Source organism: Charadrius vociferus, unplaced genomic scaffold, assembly GCF_000708025.1.
Source record: "Charadrius vociferus isolate BGI_N301 unplaced genomic scaffold, ASM70802v2 scaffold436, whole genome shotgun sequence".
NCBI lineage: Eukaryota > Metazoa > Chordata > Aves > Charadriiformes > Charadriidae > Charadrius > Charadrius vociferus.
In genome coordinates this window covers 1,513,112-1,534,448 of record NW_009649187.1, presented here as the reverse complement: position 1 = coordinate 1,534,448, position 21,337 = coordinate 1,513,112, and the positions used below count along the sequence as shown (strand labels likewise).

Genomic DNA, 21,337 nt, shown 5'->3' with positions numbered 1-21,337 from the left:
TGACACCCTTTTTCCAGGACGGCTCCTCAAGCCCCATTCTAGACCCCGTGGTCCCTTCCTTCAGGCCCTCCCAGAGCGGTCTGTTTGTACCACAGTGAGCAGTGGGGCCTGTCCTGGGCCACCTGCGGGCCCTGAGCACAGACCTGTGTGCTGGGCAGATAAAGGGAAGGACGGGAGTGACGCTCCTGAGGGGGGTAAGATTAGGGCTGAGGTCAGGTGCCACGAGTTGGGATTTTGTGTGTAGAATTATTTTGCCTTTTATTTTTTGTTTGGTTTTAACTGCCTTTTTCTGTTTAACTGCATGTTGTGATCAGGAGTCAAGGTGAATGATTCTGTGATGTGTCCGTTTCACTAGTGTGTGTTTACCCTGGTGGAGAGGGTTAAAGGAGGTGCCTTTTCTGGATGCAAATACCTCCTGTCAGTGCAGTGCTCCTCTGTCTGCAGTCAGTTGCATCCTGTGTTTACATTGCCATTTTTTAGGAGCCCTAAGTTAGTGGGCTCAGTTCTGTCTCCAGTTGCTTCACTATTAATTAATCCAAGATGTTGGGATTACTAAACGTCAATGATTAAATGTATCCCAAAGCATATTGGTACTTGTTCTAGTTTTGTGGTTTCAGTTTGTTTTGTTGTTTGGGGAAAAAAAAAGTTTAAGGTTGGTGCAACAGACAAAACAGACTGTACTCTAAGTTATGTAGCTTTGAGGTTCGTGTTTCAATAAAATGTTTGGTATTTACCTTACTAATTTACTAAAAGCATTTTAGTTTCTGAGAAATTCTGTCAAAGCTTCTGAGAAATTCCGTCAAAGTGAAGATTATATAAAAGGGTTTATCAAATCGTGAAAATAGTTGTTTTTTTTAATTTTCTTGACAATTTTGCGTGTCCATGTCTACATATGCCTCTCTTAAAATCTGCTGGCTTGGGCACAAAGCTCTGGTATCTGCCCCTCTTTTACTACAGTTAAATGTTAAATACATTTGCCTTATCTGGGATTGTTGTTGGGCTTCTATTGTGTAAAAGGGGAGAAATCGGTCTTGAAATTTCACAACATTAAGCAGGTGTGTGTTTACACTGTCCTTCCAAATCAGAAAGATTCGTTTATGGGTAAGATTATTTGATGGAGTTCATGTTTATGTTTTACCTAAAAGTCAGGTTATCTTAGTGTCTTAGCGTCATCCAAAGGTATCAGGTCAGTAATTGTTGAGTCCCGGTCTCCATGAGTGCTGTCCTGCACTGCTGGAGCTGCTGATGTCAAACCCAACTTCAGTACAGTACGTGTCCATCCTGCTGTTGCCTTTGAAGAAGGAGTGACCTAGAAGTGTCAGGACAGCAGTTGAGGGTTGTTTTCTTTTTTACCCTGAATTTACTTCTGGGTGATTGTAGTGATTCAGAGGGATGGCTGAAGCTGTGAAGAGTTTTCCTGTCAGAAGAGCAGTCTCTCAGGACCTAGTCCTTAGCCATGCCTGCCCTTACATTCATAGTCACAGTTTTCCAAAAGGCAGTCATCAGCTTCTGAGGGTCTCAACAGTATGACTCTGTGGGAACAGCTTTTCTTGCATTTTTTTTTTTTTTTTAAATTATTTGGCTCATTCCTGGAATCAGTTGGGAGCTGGTTACCAAGTACATCTACTTCTTTCCTGAGGCCCATCATCCAAGGGCAGCAACTTTGGGAAAATCTCCTTTTATTCAAGCTTTTCTCTTCTTGCAATCTCCCTTTATTCGAGCTTTTCTCTTCTTGCATGTTTTTATACTTCATCTCTCTCATGTTGACTTTCATGCACATTGTGTTGGCTTGGACTTTCTTCCCTTTCGAGTGTAAAGGGAAGTTCTCAGTGTTCATCTGGGAAGCATTACTTTTGCCATTTAAAACATTCCTGGATTACCATGATATTTTTAAAATTTAGAGGCCAAGTATAAATATACTTGCTGTATGCTCACAACGTATTCAGTGTTTTTTAAAGACCACATAAGCTTAATAAAAGTAGTGACAGGCTTGCTATTAGAACCACGCCAGCCAGGAGACCTGCATCTGAACTGTGGATTATTGTGGGACTGGGCTGGGAGAACTTCACATCATTGCTGCTCTTTTGCCAGTGCACGAGGCCCACTTACACCAGACACTGCAGATGTCTGCTGCACTGGATTTTGGTAACTGATAATTTTTGTGTCTTCTGGGAAACAGAAGACATAAAGGCAAATTGTAAAGTTCTGATTTGCTTTTGTTCAAATATATATGTATATGAGTGCTCTGTCTTCTTCAGAAGAGTTCAAGAGTGGAAGGAACATTACAGTATGAAAGCAAGGAAAAAAGGTATAGTTTATTGTTACTAATAAAAATTATTTAAAAAAATCTGAAAGATCCATCCTTCACCACCCGTGTGAGAAGATAGTGTTTTACATACTCTGCATGACACAGATCAGTTGTTGATGTCAGTAGAGGGTACGGCTGACTCTCCAGCATGGCGTTTCTGGGAGGCATTTGCATCCGGAGGAGGCACCTCATCAAAATCATTCTGAAGAGATGTGTCTTCTTCGCAGATTTTGTTTTTCTCAGGTTTTTGTCTGAGGAGGAATATGATTGTAGGTGATGTAGGAATCGTCAACACTGAATCAAATACACTGGTTTTCTAACCCAGTTGCTTTTCTCATACACAGTCTGAATTGCCAAGACACTTAGGAAGCATGTGTCAAGCCTTTCTCCATGCAGCTGTGTAATAACCATCCCTCTTGGTTTTAGTTCAGTTGTGTAAATGTTCCAGTTGTGTAAATGCTTTTTTGGTGTCAGTGCCGGTGTATACAGTTCCCAGTTCTGGCTGTTCTCTTCCTGTGCTACCCCTCCAGCTGGCTGGTGTAGCTGGTTGGGGGGCTCTGGATGACTGTCAGGAAACTTATCTGGATTAAAATAATCTTTTTTGGATAGGATCCTTTGTAGCTTGGGTGGGTTGTTTGATCTGCTTCATATGTAGTTTCACAACTGTAACTGAGCAACTGGAAGGAAGGTACCAGAGTAGGAGTGAGGGAGAGGAGATGGGATCTACTTAAGCCATTCTTTCTGCTGAAAGAATTGGACATGTAACTGTGCCTTGAAAAATGGAGGTGATGGATATGGGCATCAGTCAGTGCTTGATCATTTGATGGCATTGAGATATGGGATATTTTCATTTTCTTGTATGCATTAATTTGACATTGTAGTCCCAAAGTGTGTGGAAAAAGAGATTTAATTTCATGGTAGGAATGTTGTGCTGATTAGATGGTAACCTTTTTGCAGGCCTATGGTTATTTTGTGTTTTAGTTATTATTTCAATCAGCTTTCCAGCTACCAATGTAAGATCTAATGATCTAAAATGCTGTACCAAAGCCCAAGAAACTTTTGTTCTCATCTTTGTTTGTTTATAATGTGAGCACATCAATTGCTGTCCTCCAGCCCTCTGAAAGAGTAGCTCCTTGGGAAAATATTCACCTTTTTCTTATATAAGGGAGATTGTTTGAAAGTAAAGACCAAAGATGTTTATCATACTTTGGTTCTGTGAAGATTAAATATGGGACATCTGCATATAATTTATAAAGTTATCTTTTGACAGAGTGACGATGTCTTTCTTTGCCCTTTGTTATTTGAAATATACTCTGCATTGTCTGTTGAATTTGATTTGGTTTAGACTTGCTTGCTTGCTCTCTGTCTTTCTCTTATTTATGCAGGATGGATAGTACTGATTTCTAGTCATGCCATGTCCATATTACATTAGCAGGTATATTGACTGTTGTTATTATTTTCAGGCACATGGCCATGGAGGCTATGATTCTGATTTTAGTGATGAGGAGAATGGAGAGAAGTCTGTGCAAAAGGCTAAAAGGTAATGTAGTACAGAATTAACACTTTGCAGTATGTATTTTGTGCAAATGGCCTGTTACTGTGTATAGAAGATTATGCTGTGGTATGTAAAGTCTGGTGTTGAAATGGTTTTTGAAAAATCAATCTCTTTGATTTCTGCATCTCCTCATGTCAAGCTTGCCAAAGCATGTCATCTCCCAGGGGCAGCTGATTAAGATCTGTTCTGCCATGTCCATCTGGTGTCTATATGCCCCCCAGTTCCCGGAGCAGAGTGTTTCATTTTTCCGAGCATTAGTATCAACTGCTGGGGTTTGGCTGCGCTGTTCACTTCCCTGTGATCCATCAGGACACGTGGAACCGCTAAGAGAGCAATGAAAAAAGGCCAAGTGGCAGCAGGCTTTGTAGATATAAAACACCTGCTTGGAGTAAGCAAAGAACTGATGCTACTTGTTTATTATTTAACCTGCAACTGGTGAATTGTGTTGTACTCAGTCCTTGAAATGTAACTACATATCTCCCATTTGAGATCACCTTTGCCAGTTCTTTCAGTGGTTCGTACAATTAGTGACCTTGAATTTTGTAGTCTGATGTCATTATATTATTAAGATTTTTATTTATGGACATACTTATTTTGCTTTGGCACCATAGTCCGTCGATACTTTGTGCACCATACTGAACATTTTGCCTACATTATACATATATTTTTCTTACCTTTTCTTGTCTCTCCCTTGCTCTGTTATTGGACTTAATTTAAGAAGGCTTTCTGGAAGCTTTCCTAGGACTCTTGCATGTTTTCCTTTGTAGTAAAATTGAAAGAATGGGTTTTGTAGTGTCTGACTGCATTCTGGGGGAAAAAAAATCATATTTTAATCATTGGAATAATAGCAGGCATTGTGCTGTTCCATTTATTTTATAAATATAGCTGTTCTCAATTAAAACAGTGACTGGTTTTGTTCAGTTTTTGTTTTCTTTAAAAGGCCATTACACATTATACCATTCCACTTTCTAGGTGGAATGTTAACTAACCATCAGGAGCCCTTCAAAAATACCATCATTACCCTTGTTCTGGCACACTACTGCTGATTCCTAGTAGGGCTCTTATGTGGGTTCGCTGTATATATGCATATCCTTTTCTTGCTCTATGATGATATCTATTTTCACTTTAAGGAAAATAGTAGTCTTAAGTTTTTTCCATATTACTGTTTTATGGAGTCTCCTATGGGAATTTTGTGCCTACAGATCCTTTTGAACAAATGATACCCTTAGTTTCGAGAGTCCTATATTCCATAGCTTGAAATATAAATTCCCTGGCTTGCTTTCTACAGGTTTCTTGCTTCTATTCTTTCTGCCAGCTGATAATTATGGAAAAATCTTTTCTTCACCTCTATTGAGGAATGAAGCTAACCAAATATGCCTTTTACTAGCTAAAGTGCACTGCTTTATATTTGACTTTTTATTACTTCGTTGAGTTCTGAAAGTATTTTTAGTTGCCAACTGACAAGTGTGGTTCACAACACAGTACTTAAGTTTTAAATTAGCGATTCTTGTGATTACACTGAGAGAGGCAGATCTGTTTAATGAGGTGTTGAGACATTAGCCTGAAAGGATGGTATAGGGTTACTAGCAGTCACTTTATTCAGTGAACATACTGTCCTTCCTGTTCCTACTTGGCTGTGTAGCTGAGATTTATAGAGGGCTTTAAATGCAGTGTGAAACTGAGGAATTCAGGGTTTTTTTCATTGTGGTACTATAGTGATAATATTGATAAAAATAAATATTACAAATTGCTGTTTTAAGCAATTCTCTTTAAATGCTAAGTATAAGCAAATGCCTTTCCAATGCTGTTCTGCAAATGAAGTAAAGTCTAAGCTAATGTTGGTTCTGAAGTTTGGTTTTATTCATGTAGAAACTAGCAATATAACAGTTTTTGTTACTCAAGTTAGTGCAAAGTTTGGCACATGGAAATTTTATTGCTTATGAAAAGTTCTTGACTAACTTTTCTTCCTTTCCTCCCCCACCTTTAGTATAAAGGAAGATGACCTTCTGATAAAGCCATTCCAAAAAGCAAAACAAGGCAGTGTGGTTCACAGACAATTCGCGGCTGAAGAATGGGATAGGTATCTTTTATCTATTGCTTTTGTGAGGCTTTTTTCCCTTAATGTAAAGATAGCTTTCACTCAAACGTATTTGTCATTAACAGGGAAGAAGCAAGAAAAAGAAGATTTCACTTGATAGCAATGGATGCCGTATCCTTCTATTCCATTTTTCTTCAAGTTTGAAAATGGGGTACAGATTATCCATTGTGGTGAAATACTGGGATTTCTCAGTTATCACAGGAGTTGACAGTACAGCACCAGATACTGAGTCGTTCTTCAAATTAGCATCTTTTTGTTGCTCAGACATCTCTGAGAATGCTTCTACTCAGAGGCATTTCCAGATTCTTCCTGTATGCTCATTTGTCCTGTTTGGGACAAAATTATTATATGGTGAATTTTATTTAGACTTATTTTATTCTATATAAGGCTACTATTATCTGTGGACAAATACATTTCTACGGGAAATTTAAGAATGCATTAGTACGTTCAAAAGTCTATTCAAAACAGCCTTATCTTCAGTAACGTCTTCTACAGATGCTCTAATGTAAGCCTGTTCAATATCATGTGCAGTTTTATTTTATTTTTTTTTTTTAAATCTCTTAATCATATTTCATGCATGGTTTGTAACTATTTTCATAACTAATACCTTATTTAGATTACAAGCTTTCTTTTATTTAGTTTTCACCTGTGGCAGTCATAACATGTTTTGACTGAGTGCATCTGAAAAACCCATTAGTTCCTTTTTTGTTTAAATAGCTGTTCTTCAGCCGTAACAGTTAATAAATAGGAAAGTAAAGACTAATTAAATATGGAAAGACTTACTTAAATTTATGAATTCCAGTAAACAGAAGGTAACTTCTCCTAACCTGCTTAGAGTTTGGCCATGCACTACATGAACCATCATATGCTTGTAAAGGGGACATACTGTAATCAGTCCCACCGACATTGTAGACTGTCATTAGCCACAGAAAAGCCTGTATATTCCGGAATGACCACAAAACTTGTTGTGTAGAGACTTTTATGAGTTTCTGCTAATGTTTTTGAATAGTTCCTATTTAAAGTATTTACTGTTATGCAGTTTTAATGCCTAGTAACTCAAATGGCAGCACAAAATAGTATGTTGTATTAAATGTAATTGTGCCAGATAAACCTTCTGGGCTTGCTTCTCTGTTACTTGTATTTGTGGTGGAAAGAAAAGACAAGACGCATACTGAGGTTAGATTAACTGTTTGGGGGCCTTTGGGAAATAAAATGTTTTCTCAATAAAATTCGAAAGCATGTCAAAATAGTAGGTGGATGCACATTATTCACACTGATGCAGTAGTTGCCAGGATTTGTACCAGGAGATAATTTACTTCCTAATTTGCTGTTTCAGAGACACCATACAAGTTAATTGAAAATATTTTTAAGTAGCCATATATAATGTTTTTTATTTGTGAAGATGCTTGTTTTGTGAATAAGTAATTAGGTATTTTTGCTCAAGTTATGGTACAAAATGTGTTTCGAAGAATGTCTCCGAGGCTGAAGCATTACATATTTACCTATGATTTTCATCTCCAGACTAAAGCAGATAACTTTTATTTGTATGTTGATGGTAAAAAGTAATAAATTGTTTCATTTTAGTAGCCATACTATTTTTATAATACAAAAATACAAACATGTTTTAAACAAAAAATGCAGTACTAAGAAGCCTTTGTCTAAATTACAGCTGAAAAAATGAACCCAGTTTCTATGTATATGTGTACAGAGCGTCTTTGATAAAGGAAGACAATTTTAAAAAGGTCTGGCATTAATGAGCTTTTAAAGATGAAATTGCCTTGAATTCCTTTATTTGGAAAGTAGCTTTTATGAGAGGCTATTAAGTAAAAATTGCTATTTAATTCCTTTCTGGAAGTGACTGAACTGTTTTTGAGAAAAACAGTTCTTTCTGTATATTAAAAGTTTTTATTATTCTTTTAGTTTTAAAGTATGGTAAAATAAAATAAGTTCTGAAACAATCCTTAATTGCTTTATTCAGTATGAGAGACATAAAAAGTTTGTGAAGGACTACATTTTATACTACGGTGGCAAAATAGAGGATTTCCGACGTTCTGGGTAAGAACCATTAGCAATCTTTCCCCTCATGCCCTGAAAGCTCCCATGTTACGTGAAGCTATTAAATATATATATTATAGCTTTGGGGCGAGAGGGGGCTGTGGCTATGTATCAAATTACTAATTCTTTTGGTCGCGAATGGTAACTACAGTCATTGTAAATATCCAAACCACAGAATTGCCTTGTTTCATTTTGCACCATTATTTTTATATAAGAACTTACCATGAACAGAATTATTCTTGTTTTGTTATGTAAAAGAAAGATGACAGGTGAGCATTAATTGAGGGTACATTGAGAAATATCTGGCAGTACCTTCAAAATAACAATCTGAAAGACTTCTGAAATGTGCAAAATTGCTATCCATTGTCCAGAATAATGATACCTTCTTTAGAGCTATCTGTAACTGCCTTCTAACATTACTGTCTTCAAGAAAAGGTATAAACTATTTTAAGACAGGATCAAGTTGTCCACAGTGGCCATTTTCCACTGTGAATTTTTCATTTGAGAAAAGGTATGCCAGGTACCTTCTGATAGTTTTATTCCATAGCAAGATATTCCTTTATGTGGTGAGGTGGAGATCACAACTGTGAAACACTGATGTTTACCAAATTATTTTTTGACTGACTTTTCATTTTAATGTTACATTGTAGTAAAAAATTGTGTCCTTTTATAGAGCAAATGACAAGACGGATCTGGATGTTATTAGAGAAAATCATAGATTCCTGTGGAACGAAGATGATGAAGCAGACATGAATTGGTACCTGCAACTATCATAGACTATGTTTTTTTTAGATCACTTGTACTAAGTTTGTGGTGTCCCCTACTAATTAAGAATTACTGTGCATACCTAGTGATCATTCTTTGATCTTTAACGCATTTGTAATGTTGCTCAGTGGCAAAATGAATTGATGACAGAAAGAACTCATACATATTTGTGCATTCTCTGAGATTCAAATGACTGTTCTGAGAATCACATTTTTCCAGTTGTATTGAAATTACCCTTTAGCTCAATGAGTGTATTTCTGTTGCATTTCTAGCTCTGCAGCGTGTGTTCTTGGATGAAATAACATCTTTGCCTTGCTAATGACATTACAGTGTAAAATGAATTGTATCATGTTCTATATTGAATAAAAAATAATATCTTTTGTTACAGGGAGAAGAGGCTTGCAAAGAAGTATTATGATAAATTGTTCAAAGAATACTGTATAGCAGATCTCAGTAGATACAAAGAGAATAAGGTATGTCTCATTATTGCAAATCATCTTGGTATGTCCTTTTTTAAAAATTGCCTTATGATTGTGGGTATGTTGTGAAACCAGAATGTTGATACCCCTTCCCTAGAAAGAGAGTTGTGAGAAATTGCCAAGTTATTTAATAAGCAGCAGGAGTTTGAATCCAAGCATTGTCACTGCCCCAGAAATGTGCTTCTGTGGGAACAGGAGCATTTCTGTCAGATGGTGTTGTATGAAGAGGTACATTGTGTGTAAGAAAGGCAGAAAATGGAAGGAGGTTAAGGAGGGAAAGCTGGAGAGGTTTGCCTGGAAAGAAGCACAAGATGAAGCCTAAAAAAACCCTGGGAATGTTACTGTTAAAAAAAAAATAAATACTTGTACTTGAATGCTGGCAGAAACAATTTTGGAAATGTCTTTTCTAAAGCAGCGTCTTTTGCTGGTTGTTCTTTCCTGTTTATGGAAACAGGATTTGTATGTTCCTTGTAAATAAATAGAATTTCTTAAGAGAAACAGCCCGATTCCAGCACCAGTTTTTCTTCTTAACTGGAACAGCTTTTGTTGTTTCCAAGTTTTTGACTGACCAACCTCTTAGTCAAAAAAAATAGGTGAATTTTCTATTGTGATTTTGCAAAGAGTGTTGCTGAACTCAGATGCGTCTTAGTTTTGTTAGCATGTAGTAAAAACCCAGCCATGCAAACATTGTCTATATAAAGTTCTGTGAGACTATTTATAGTGTTTAAAATTACATTCACTGCTAAATATTTGCAAGGACTGGACTTAAAATCTAACATTATGCAGAAAAGATGACAGCCTTCTAAAGAAAATCGGAACAGAAAAATGCAAAAATTAAATGAAAATTAACAAAAAGTAAAATGCTGAACATGTCTTCTGTCCTTCTTTTTGGGTAAATTTGATTTTATTTTCCTATAGCTGTCTCATATCCCTCAATCTCCGCCCCCCAACTGATTTTCCCTTGAGCATGCTTACAGATTTTGTTTCTTTAGCTACTGTGCCAAGTTTCCATATGTTTGCTGTCTTTTGTGGGAAACTGTTCTGCCCCAGTTTCCTTTTTGTGTGTGAGTGTGTTGTGTGAACAGTGTTTCCCTGTCAGACTTCAAATGTGTTTGTCCTAACTTTGAGGTCACTCTGAATTCCTATTGATGGTCATAAGTCATTACCTATATTTTTAGAATTGCCGTGTCAGCATAACTCTCCTGTACCGTGTAATTTGTTCTCTTATATTAGGTTATGCTTTCTGTTCTCAAATATGTTCTGACCATGTGAGAGTCCTTTCTTAGAAATTCTTAGAAAAATATAAAAAATGAGATTTTTCTCACCTATTGATTTATCCATGCCCATGTTTGGTACAGAAGGATGTCAAAGCAGGTATTTTTCTTGGAAGTAGGCTGCTGGTCCCATTCACACCAATGGAATGCAGTCCGAGCTTTCAGATTTTTTCTGCCTTGATTCTTTTTCTGCATTTCCAGAAACTGGAAGCTGGATATCTTTAGCCCCTTGTGCTTTCGTGCAGTGCTGGTGCTATGAGAGGTGCAGGGTGGGTAACAAGCTTCTCAGCTGGCTAACCTTTTGTGTGATAGTTGTTGATGCTTCATATGATGATGCTTCGTCTTGACAGAAGAAAGAAATTTTTTACAGTGACAACATTCATTCACTGGAATGACCTCCCCAGTGACGTGGTACAGTCCCCATCACTGGATGTTTTCAAGATGTGATTGCACAGGGTGATGGATAATCTTATCTAGGCTCCCTTTCCCATGAAGGATTGGACCAGATGGTCTTTCGAGGTCCCTTCTAACCTGGGCTATTCTGTGATTCTATATCATGCTGGGTGGTGTCAAAGTAAAGTTAGAGATCAGTTTTCTGTGATGTTTTTAATATATATTTTTTGCATAGATTGAGATTTGCACATACATACTCATTTGGATTTTCACAACTGTAATTGTTTTATTACTAGCCAAAATCTTCAAGCCAGCTGCATAGAGATTGTAGCTCAGATCTCATTTAGAACTTTTCTTCTGAGAAAAAGCACTGTTTTCCTAAGTACTGGATAATGATAAGGACCAGTTTCATGGGAGGGGCTCTCTTGAGGTCTGAAAAATAAGCAGAGCACCTTGTCAAAGACCAAAGCTCAAAAGAAAAGAGTAAGAGGCCCCAAGACGTGTGACCCCACTCCACTTGCTGATTCAGCCTGCTTAATCACTTATGCACACGCATATTCACATACGCGCACACAGAGATGGCTGGGACTCCCCTGGTCCTATAGCAGACTCCCCTGCGCTCACATCCTTAGAGAAACACAGATGCTCTCACACCCAGAGCTGGCTGGTGGAGACCTACTCCCCCTCCTTGCTCCCAGGCTGCTTCACCTAGCTGATGGGCTAGTCTAGCTTGGTCTTCACTGCTACTCACACACTCACCTACACACCTGTACTCACCTTGCTTGCTGGCACTGCAAGCAGATGGGACCCTGTGACCCACAATCCCACTGTGTAGTTAGGACATCGAATCTTTTCCTTTTCTTTTAATGAGAAATGCCAAGGTGACCCCCTGGTGTGAGTCTACTTAGAGACACTGGAAGAGTGTACTCTGACAGGTCTTGCTTGTGATGGGTCTGTGACTCCTTACATTTTCCCTAGATCAGAATTTTTTAGGTCTGGGCTGTCTTTGAACCTTCAGTGCATCTTGTCTGCAAGCTTTGAGGCTGATAAATGATCGTCTGTATTGTCAGATAGTTTAGTTCTATTGTCAGTTTTGCAATGCAGTAAGGGAGAGTGCTCTGCATGTAAGTTTTACTTTGGTATGCATTGGACTAGAAATGTTCGCTTCTCTTTGTTGTCTTTATGTTCCTAGAAAGGTTCTTATTTGCTGTCTCTGCTTTGTTTTGTAGCTTAACGATTGGAAACGTCTCCTATTTGCTAAGAAATGAAATCCGTCTGACACCTGGTTATTAAACAGAATACATTTTATTCTTTTGTTTTTATTTCCAGATCATTTTCAGATTTCTAGGCCAACTTGTCTTCCACTTGGTAATGTTAATATGTTTGCTTTTGTCATTGTTTTTCAGCATGGAGGCTTTCCTGCAAAAATAAAAACATATAAAATATCTATGGTATTTTTCCACAGTGTTGTCTAAATTCATATCTTTCTCTTTTCCTGAAAGAGGTGACTGTGGACATGTTAGTTGTTGCTGCAGCCTAACGGCTACACAAGCAGTCCGTATTCAATTTGGGAATGTTATTGTTTATGGATATTAAACAATCTTTCATATTTTTAAAACTATCAATTCTTATTAAGTTAGCCGTTTGTTACTCTTGTAAAGCACCTGTTTTGGAGTTGTTCTGCGTGGTCTTGGTCTGCCTTCTGGAAGTAGCTCATTTAGGGTCTTGTAGAGCTCAATTAGCAAAGAAGATGAGGCAGAATAAAAGCAGTCTGCTGACGATGCTTTTGCATTCCTTAGTATTGTAGGCTGTATTGTAGGTTCAAGAACCTACCCAAATTTTTAATTTTTCTGTATAGTTTAATATGTTCCTGATATTTTAGCTTAGAGGAATTCAATTTTATTTACTTTCTATTTTATTATTTCTTCTTAGCCTTGGTCACTCTCTGTCATTTTCCACTAGTTGGTGGAAGAATGATTGGCAAAAATGAATGTGGATGAGGACAACTTTTATCCTGGATGTACTAGGGGGTTTGGGCTCCCTCCTTTCTTTTGTTTTGCTTATTTTTCTTAATATCATTGCAGAAATACTCTATAAGGATATAATCTGATTTCTTTCTTACTGAGTCAAGTTCAGACTGAGGGAAAAGTTGTATTAAAGTCTACTTCAGTACCAAAAGTGAGCATGGATAACTTGAGGATTGGTGACTATGAAAAAAACAAACATGCAGATAAGGTCGAATTGTTTTTTATTCTTTATTGCCGGCAGCACACACGTGCAAAATTGGTGACAAAATACTGTTGATATTTAATTGTAAACTTGCAGTATTTTTTAATTGCATCATCAGCTTTTCAGAATTAGAATACCCTGTAAAACAGCAAATATCCTTTAAAAGAGCAAAACCAATTACCATCACTCTTTGGATCCACTATTTTCCATCATGAATTCTACATACACAGATGTATTTTACCTTCTGTTTTCACTGAGCTGTTCGGCACAGTTTTGGTTTTGACAACTGATTAATTTTTGTTTGGCTGAAGCTTGAGTGGTATAATGGTACCTTAGACCACGCTGCAGATTTGCAGAGTAGGCCAAGCACAACCTGATCCAGCCTTAGCAAACTGTCATCACACCCAGTATGATAGCAGAACCTGATCTGTGATTTTTTTACCAGTGAAACCAGTAGGTGTGAAAACATTATGTCAGACCACCAATTAGAAAATTAGTGGACTGATTTTAAGAGGCAAATATTTTGTTAGTGTACAAATTTTTTGTTTTCTTAGACATCTTCTATGTAATATATTGACTTGGGGAAAATTAGTGCCAACAAAAAATTTGGCTATTGATGTCTTTCTGCTCAGTTTTTTCAGCTTTGTTATTAAGGTGCAGAGCATTTGTACGAGAGTATGGTACATTCTTATAAGCCAAAACTTTTGTTTCCCTGTTTTATTCTGATGTTCTTTGAACCACATACCACTTCATGCACAAGAACTTCATGCTCTTGTCCTTCAGATAAGTAATTACTGTGGTTTATTAAAAAAATGAACATTAAAGACCACACGCAGCAATAGATACCTCTACTTCTGTACAGTGTTTAAATTAAAAATACTGCAAATCAATCCAGTATATTACAGAATTTATGCCACTGCTTCTACAAAATGCACATTTGTGTGAGTTCAGTCTATGAGTGCATCAAGAGAAGGTTCATATTCCAAAGGATGCTTTGGAACTCAGGTGCCAAAGATGGGCTTTGCAGCTCTTTTTGTACCTCTTTGATTTTGTAACCCTTCTTGCCTCTCTTCCCTCCCCATCTTTTAACATGCAGTTCAGAATCTTGTGTGCTTTGCTTACAGAGCAGCAATTTTATCTTGTCATCCTCTGTTCACGGATTTTAAATGAAAATACAAGATAGCTCTTTTTGGAGAAGTTGTATGCGTCTGAGTTTTATCCCCTCTTTCTACTTGTTAGTGGAAATAAAATTGTTTTTCCCAGGCTGTTCTTACTCCCTTCCGTCTTCAATCTTTTCACTAGGCTACTTGCCATTTTGAGACGATGAAGCAGATTCTACTGGAAACCAAAAATAATAGATGAACTATCGACATGTGAAGTTTCTAGGCAATGTAAAGAGAAATACAACTTAGTTGTTGGTTTTCTTGTTTTTGTCTTTAGGGTGTAAGAGGTGATCCATTGATAGGTGCTAATATGACTCTTCAGTATTCCAGTGGTGGTCTCTGTTTTCAGTGTGGACAAAATTGCAATGAAGTCTCTAGTAAAGTCAGTCTATCCTAATTTCCTGTTTGTTCTTCTGCTTGCTATGAAGCATTTTAGAAAGTTGCTGTTCAGTCCTGAAGAGCATTTACTGGAATTTGAATTGCATGTGTAAACTGGAATCCTTCTGGCGAGCAGACGCAGAGAGATATTTTTAATTAACAGAGAAAGAAATTAAATTTTGCTAACCAGAATTGAATGGATGAACCATGTGCAGGAGGACATCAGTCAACTGAAATTAGTCTTTACATTACTGAATATATTGACTATTCACAACTTAATTTTGGTTTTCATCTGAACAGTTTGGATTTAGATGGCGACACGAGAAAGAAGTAATTTCAGGAAAAGGTAATGCTGTCTTTCATTTTACATTATGTTTCTCCTTAATGCTTTTCTTGCTGCTTTTTAACATAATTTTGTTAGATAGTATTTGACAATACTGGTAAGTTTATCGGATGATAATGGACAATAAATTGACCTAACTTATAACTTTTTATGTTATGCTGTTTTATGCCACATAGCTCTAGGGTGCACACTGATCTGCATATATTAGAATTAAGAGAACATATGGTTTATTTTCACAAGGTCAGATTTGTAATGAACACCAACATAATGCATTTGATAATGTAGAATTTCACAGATTATTTTTTTTTTTAGCTGCTTTTCTCCAGTTCGGTAGACCTCATTAGTCTTTGATACCTTTAATTGAAGTCTCTCAATACTTTTCCTCAGGAGATAATTTTCTTAACGGTTTCTCCAATGCTGTTTTGCAAAACGTTAACTTTTTAATTAAAGCTCCATGTGTGATGTCTGTTTTAGGCTAAATTGGTTTTGAAAGCTTCAGTGGGAATCAGTGGGAATGTTTGTCATGTCTCCCAATCCTGTTTCTAAATAGTAGCTTATTACTGCTTCTGTGTGTGAGTTCTTACTGATGTGTTACTGGGACTCTGCACAGTGGTTCCCATTGCATGGCTGGGCACATGGACTTTTTCAAGTAGCTGAACAAGCAAGAAAATGATGTAAATGTAGTGCCGTTCCTGTGGGTGGATCTTCGTACACATGTATGGTTTTCAGAAGTCGTGCATGCACATGCAAGAAGATTGCATGGAGCAATACTGTTGATCAGAATATTTCTGTAAACAGCTCTATTTATTACAATACATTACAAGAAGTTAAAAAAACACTTTAAAAAAAAAATTATGTTGTATTTCACAGGAGGAAGTGTAAAAATTAATGGTGTTTTTTTTTAAGCTGTAAAGATTAAAGCTCCTAAGGGTAGTTGTAGTCATATGTTGCATTTAGCTCTACAGATTATATTAACAGGTAGTTACAGTTGATATAGTTATATACTTTATAGAATGCTTTAAAAAGGTAATTAAAATTAAATGAGAAATGAGTAATTTATGAACAATTATGTCTTCATGGGGAAAAAGAATTTAAAGCTGCATTGTACTTTTAATATCTGGTACTCCATATTTAAAAATGTGTGAGAAAGCGCACAATTATATGTTTTAAGCTTTTTAATTGAATCTTAATGGAAAGTGTGTAATTGGAACGCAGGAATTGAGAAATAGTCTCTTTCACCACTAAGGGGCGCAAGAATTCAACCTTATCTCATGCATTCAACGCTCTTTTAAAGTGCGGTTGCAAGCGCTCACTTAAAAAAAGGCGTGAATCTTTAATGCCTTTCTTTTGCTATTTTTAGGTATAAATCAGTAATATAAATTTCTTTAATTAAATGTAATAAAGCATTAATGACTACTTGTCTGATAATTCACATTAAAAAAAAGGAGAGCATGAGCTTATTTTGGCTGTGACAATAATAGTCGTGATGAGAACCACTGCTGGTGGACTGTACTGTGGTTTGGGGTATGTTAAGGGAGCGTAGGAATGGGTTACTTGCATTTGGTTGCTTTGTTTTCATTGTCTGTCTTTGTAAAGTCATGGAGAAGAAGAAGGGTTAGGATGAGCGAAAGGAGAGTTATCATTTGTATTACTAATTGTAAAAGCCAGATTATTTATTTCTCTTCTTTCCCACTCCGATCTTTTGCCATAGGTGGTTTGAAAGGACGTCATATTGGAGATGGCTGTTGTATCTCCTTAAGTTTAAAATGTAACCTTAATGGTGGTTAATGGCGCACTACATTGCCAGCTTCGATAAATCATTCTGCGGAATGGGCATTTTCTTAATTAAAATCTTAAGTTAAGATAGAAACCCTACTTTAGATTTTATAAGTCAGTGAGTAGTAGGCACGTGAGTTACTTGGTCTGAAAATAAATCCTTAGAATGTGAAGCTTTTAAGCTATTTTAAAAAATATATTTGACATGTCTTCCCAAGTACTTTCTCTCTACTTTCAAAGCATGAATAGTAAGGTATGGCATAAAATTTTAAAATAAAAGGTATTTTAGGCAAAAGGCGATAGTGATAAAAGTTTTCTGTAGGAAAATAAGTAACAAGTTCATTGAGTAGAGGTGAAATAGGACTTTTTCAGCAATATACAGAAAGAGCAAAGCTGAACGTGTGGTTATATTTGCTGTTTTCTACTTATTTGTATTTGTAGATTAAGCAGTAAAATACTCAAACCAGACACATTATTTGGCAAAACAGGGTTTAATACCTGCAAATTGATCTACTCTCCATTTTTTCACTATTTCATTGAACTAACGTTTCACTTTTAGCATAGTAGTGTCTTTCTGAGCCTATTTTATATATGTATAAATATAATATGCTTTACCTTATTTAAACAAATTTTCTTCCAAACCTGATTCAATTTATTTTGCCTCAGTAATTTCCTCCGAGGAAAATAGGCAGAGTATCAATACCTGGACAGTGCACCATGTATCCCTGTGCCAGTCTGGTACATCTGAGTTCAGATCAAAATGCATTAAAATCAGTCTTTTGGCTCTCTAAATTTCCTTAGTATATTTAATATTCAGTGCTTCATTTAGCTTGTAGTACTTATATTTTTCACCTATTCTCCTCTTCTGCAAGAAGCAGAAGGTGCTAATGATTTTTGAAAGCACAGATTTAACAGCCAGATTATAGGAGTTAGAATTCCGAACATGAAGGCAATAACTTTCCTGCAGTTCTTAGCAAGGTGCCAAAACTTCAGGTGGAAGTGGAATTTTGGGCATACATTTTTCTTGCTGATTAAATAGGTAACTGTCCACTTGGCACACTGTTTTCTGTGTCTTCCTTTCTTGGACATCTAAGTGTGGGAAAAGTCATGTTTCAAGTACTGAATAATCTGATCCATAGTTCCCTTTGATTTGGATTCTCCATATTACACGATGGGGATTATAATGATCTCTTACTTTGCATAAACATGGGTTTTGATGCTTTTATAACATTCAGATATACTGGAGTGATAAATACTACTGAAAAAGCCTTCAGAAAGAGTGGAATTCTATATTCAAGTCAAGGTTTGAATGTGTGTTGTAGGGATTGCAATGTGAAAGGAGGGTAAGAGAAACCTGGCTGCTTATACACGTGTATGGCATGGAGCAGGGATCTACTAAAAAAAAAAACCCACCATGATTTCAAATATTTAGATGATCATAAATGCAAGTAAATGTGTAAGGGCACAGAATTATGGCGGTTTACACAGACAAGTTCTGGTTTACCTAAGAATTCATTGCTTGCCTTAGCAATCTGAAGATATTGTTCCAACTATATTCTTATGAACATATCCAGTTTTCACATCTAAAATGTAGAATATCCAAATGGATTTTGCATACTGTAAAGAGCAACGAAGAATAAATAAAAATGATGTGTCTCTCTTTGCCTGTTTTTCTGGGTTTGTTTGAGGATTATTTTTTTTCAGTAGTGAAGCGAACAGAGCCTGGTTAATTTCCAAAAAGTTTTATATAGTATAGATTTTTCCTTGTAGATTTTTACTTCTTTATATAAATTATTCCTGATGACCCAGGTTACTGATAGCCATACCTTACATAGGGTTAAACCTGTTTAATGTATATTAATTTGAAGCTCTTTTTTTTAATGGGAGTCCTGGGTTGGGGTTTTTTTTGGTTCAAGTGTTAGCATTGCAAGTGGTTTTACATTGCAGAACTGAAGTATCTGAGGACACTGCCAATCCATTAGTTAGCAGCTTAAGCAGAATGTCCTGAGGTTAATCGTTCACCAACAGTCCTGCTTGTGAGCCTATTAATACACATCCTTACCGCCAGCTCTGCATACAAATCAGTCTTCTGCAAAGGGAATATATGTATCTTTATTACTGCAATATTGGGAACCCAGTGGTGTAAACAACCTTGATTATGTGCAAATTATTTTAAAAATAGTGTTGTGTTTTAACATAATAAACCCAAGGAAGCTTTTAAAGCTGCTATATAGTTTCTCATAGAATTGGATTTCCTTTTCCTAAATGAAAAGTGTTTATGGAAAGTCATTAGAATACAAATTTTATGTCCAGTATATCAGGTAAACTAGTAAGGTAATAAGAACGTGGGCATCTTAATTTTGTATATACATGATACTTTGAATAGTTTGATGTCATTAAAGATGAATGTCTGCATTGCACCTCCTGGTCCATCAGTTTCTGCTAAGTAAGCAATCATTTCAGGTGTAGAATGTATCCTAGTCACATTCCTTTCTTCAGAGTTCAGTATTAGGTTTATTGTTTCATAAGATATGCCTTCATCTATGCATTGTAAAATGCAGTTCAAGTTATGTTCTTTCTTTGCAAATGTGCAATATTAGACAAGTATGATTGATTGCTTTGTTGTGATCTGTTATTATTTCCTTAATCTAGATGTTACTTTTAGATTCGGTCTTTTTTATTTCAAAGAAATGGAAAACAAAAACCAAAAACTGAGCAAAATTGGACATAACAACCCCAAGCCTGCGCTTGTTAATCATTGAACCACGGTTTGCTGTTTTTGACCTCTTTAAAGGTCAGTTTTCCTGTGGAAATAAGCACTGTGATGAGAAAGAAGGCCTGAAGAGCTGGGAGGTGAATTTTGGTTACGTTGAACATGGTGAGAAGAGGAATGCACTTGTGAAATTGAGTAAGTCAGCCCTTCAAGAGCATGTACACTTAAAAGAGGACAAATATCTTATGCTTCTAAAGATACGGAGTGAGAACCAACAATAATTATATTAGTTCATGCAAAATGGAAAATGCTGAATAGGAGTTAATTTTGTTAAATTAATTACCGGTAGTGTGAGGGCCTTGATTTAGAGAGAACGGCTGTTATCGTTATGTATGACAAAGTTGTTACAGGTTGAGTACTTCATGCTGTATAGTTGGTAGTGTCATAAAATTAGAGTAACGGATTATAAGCTGTTTTGTATACAAGCATGTCTACCTTTAATGGACAATACGGCAATGCAAGGAGGGTTTCATCATTGTCATTGCTTAATTATGTAGGGGGCTTAGGAGTCCTTACGGTTTTGGACCAGACAACTTCTCGCACACCTTCAGCTCTACTAATTTTATTTTTAATACTTATGTTTTCTTCCAAAAATGCTAACTTTAATTAAATCACTGCTTTTTCCAGTCTTGTCTCTTGAGTGGGGTTTTCTTATTCAATATGGTGGACATTTTGATATGTTCATCAGTTAATTAAACTTACCACAGTTTACACAGTTGCTTTGTGTAAAACAGGCTGACGGTGTTTTTTTCTTTTGTGTGCGCAAGACGCTCCATGTGGCAGCACTGGCAAAGCTCTAAGAGACTTATGGGTCTTTAGTATAGTTGTAGAACAACTCGATCTGTCCACAGAGATCCATAAAATGGGATATCTATACATGATAAGCAGTGATACTTTTTATGAAGAGTTGCCAGTGCTAACCTGTGATCTTTCTCCAGGTTAAGTAAAATCTGTGTTTGTGCTGAAGACTTTTATCTTGGTATTTTTCTGAACTGGCTGCAGTTACACTGTAACTTTTGTTTTGAAAGAAAGACTACTGAAATTGGAAGGTAGTGTTCTAGCTAGTGTTATATATGTATTAATAAGTTTTGTTAATTATCAGATACGTGGGTGTAACATTCTCATTCTCTCTTTTTCAGGACTATGTCCAGAGTGTTCCTCCAAACTAAACTTTCATCACCGGTAATGAAATATGTTGAAAATATGGGGGCTGAATATTGATAGATTACAGTTATGATGAACAACAAATAGGGGGAAAATTGCAGATAGATGATTGGGAACTTCATTTATGCTGAAATAGATTCTGTTTTGGAGTTCTTATAAAGTCACTGACTTGACACTGTTGAGAGTTAGATACTGTTGTGCTAATGAAAGTAAAAAAAACCCCTCAAACTGGAAGAATCCCATCCCCACCCCCAAGAAAGTTTCCTTGGCTTAATTTCAGCCCAGTGATTATTTTCCTTTTCTGAAAGTTTATGCAAAACACTGTCTTTTTTATTTTCTCTTTTGCTTTGTTTAAGAGCTGGAATGATTTTCCTTTTCTTAAAACATAATGGTTTTATGTGTGAGTCAAGTGACTGTGGTTTGAAAATTTAGATTTGAGTATTTGTTCGTTTTTGAGAATCGCTTATTAATAGGAGAGAAAAATAGTGAATTTTGAACCTATAAAATGTGTGCATTAAGCTTTGGTTTGTTTTTTATTGTTGTCTGTAATGTTACTGAGTTCCACAGCTCTTGATGCTCAGTTT

The 21,337-nt window shown here is 36.4% G+C and overlaps 1 protein-coding gene across 1 annotated transcript in view; it reads left to right on the top strand.

Moving 5' to 3' along the window:
* FRA10AC1 (fragile site, folic acid type, rare, fra(10)(q23.3) or fra(10)(q24.2) candidate 1) overlaps positions 1–21,337 on the top strand; it is a 43,228-nt gene that overhangs the window by 18,293 nt on the left and 3,598 nt on the right. The window contains exons 3-11 of the mRNA XM_009888794.1: positions 3,772–3,848; positions 5,851–5,943; positions 6,027–6,072; positions 7,940–8,016; positions 8,690–8,773; positions 9,170–9,254; positions 14,998–15,043; positions 19,611–19,724; positions 20,729–20,771. Of these exons, the coding sequence (XP_009887096.1) occupies positions 3,772–3,848; positions 5,851–5,943; positions 6,027–6,072; positions 7,940–8,016; positions 8,690–8,773; positions 9,170–9,254; positions 14,998–15,043; positions 19,611–19,724; positions 20,729–20,771 (665 nt within the window). The remainder of the gene's footprint in view (positions 1–3,771; positions 3,849–5,850; positions 5,944–6,026; positions 6,073–7,939; positions 8,017–8,689; positions 8,774–9,169; positions 9,255–14,997; positions 15,044–19,610; positions 19,725–20,728; positions 20,772–21,337) is intronic.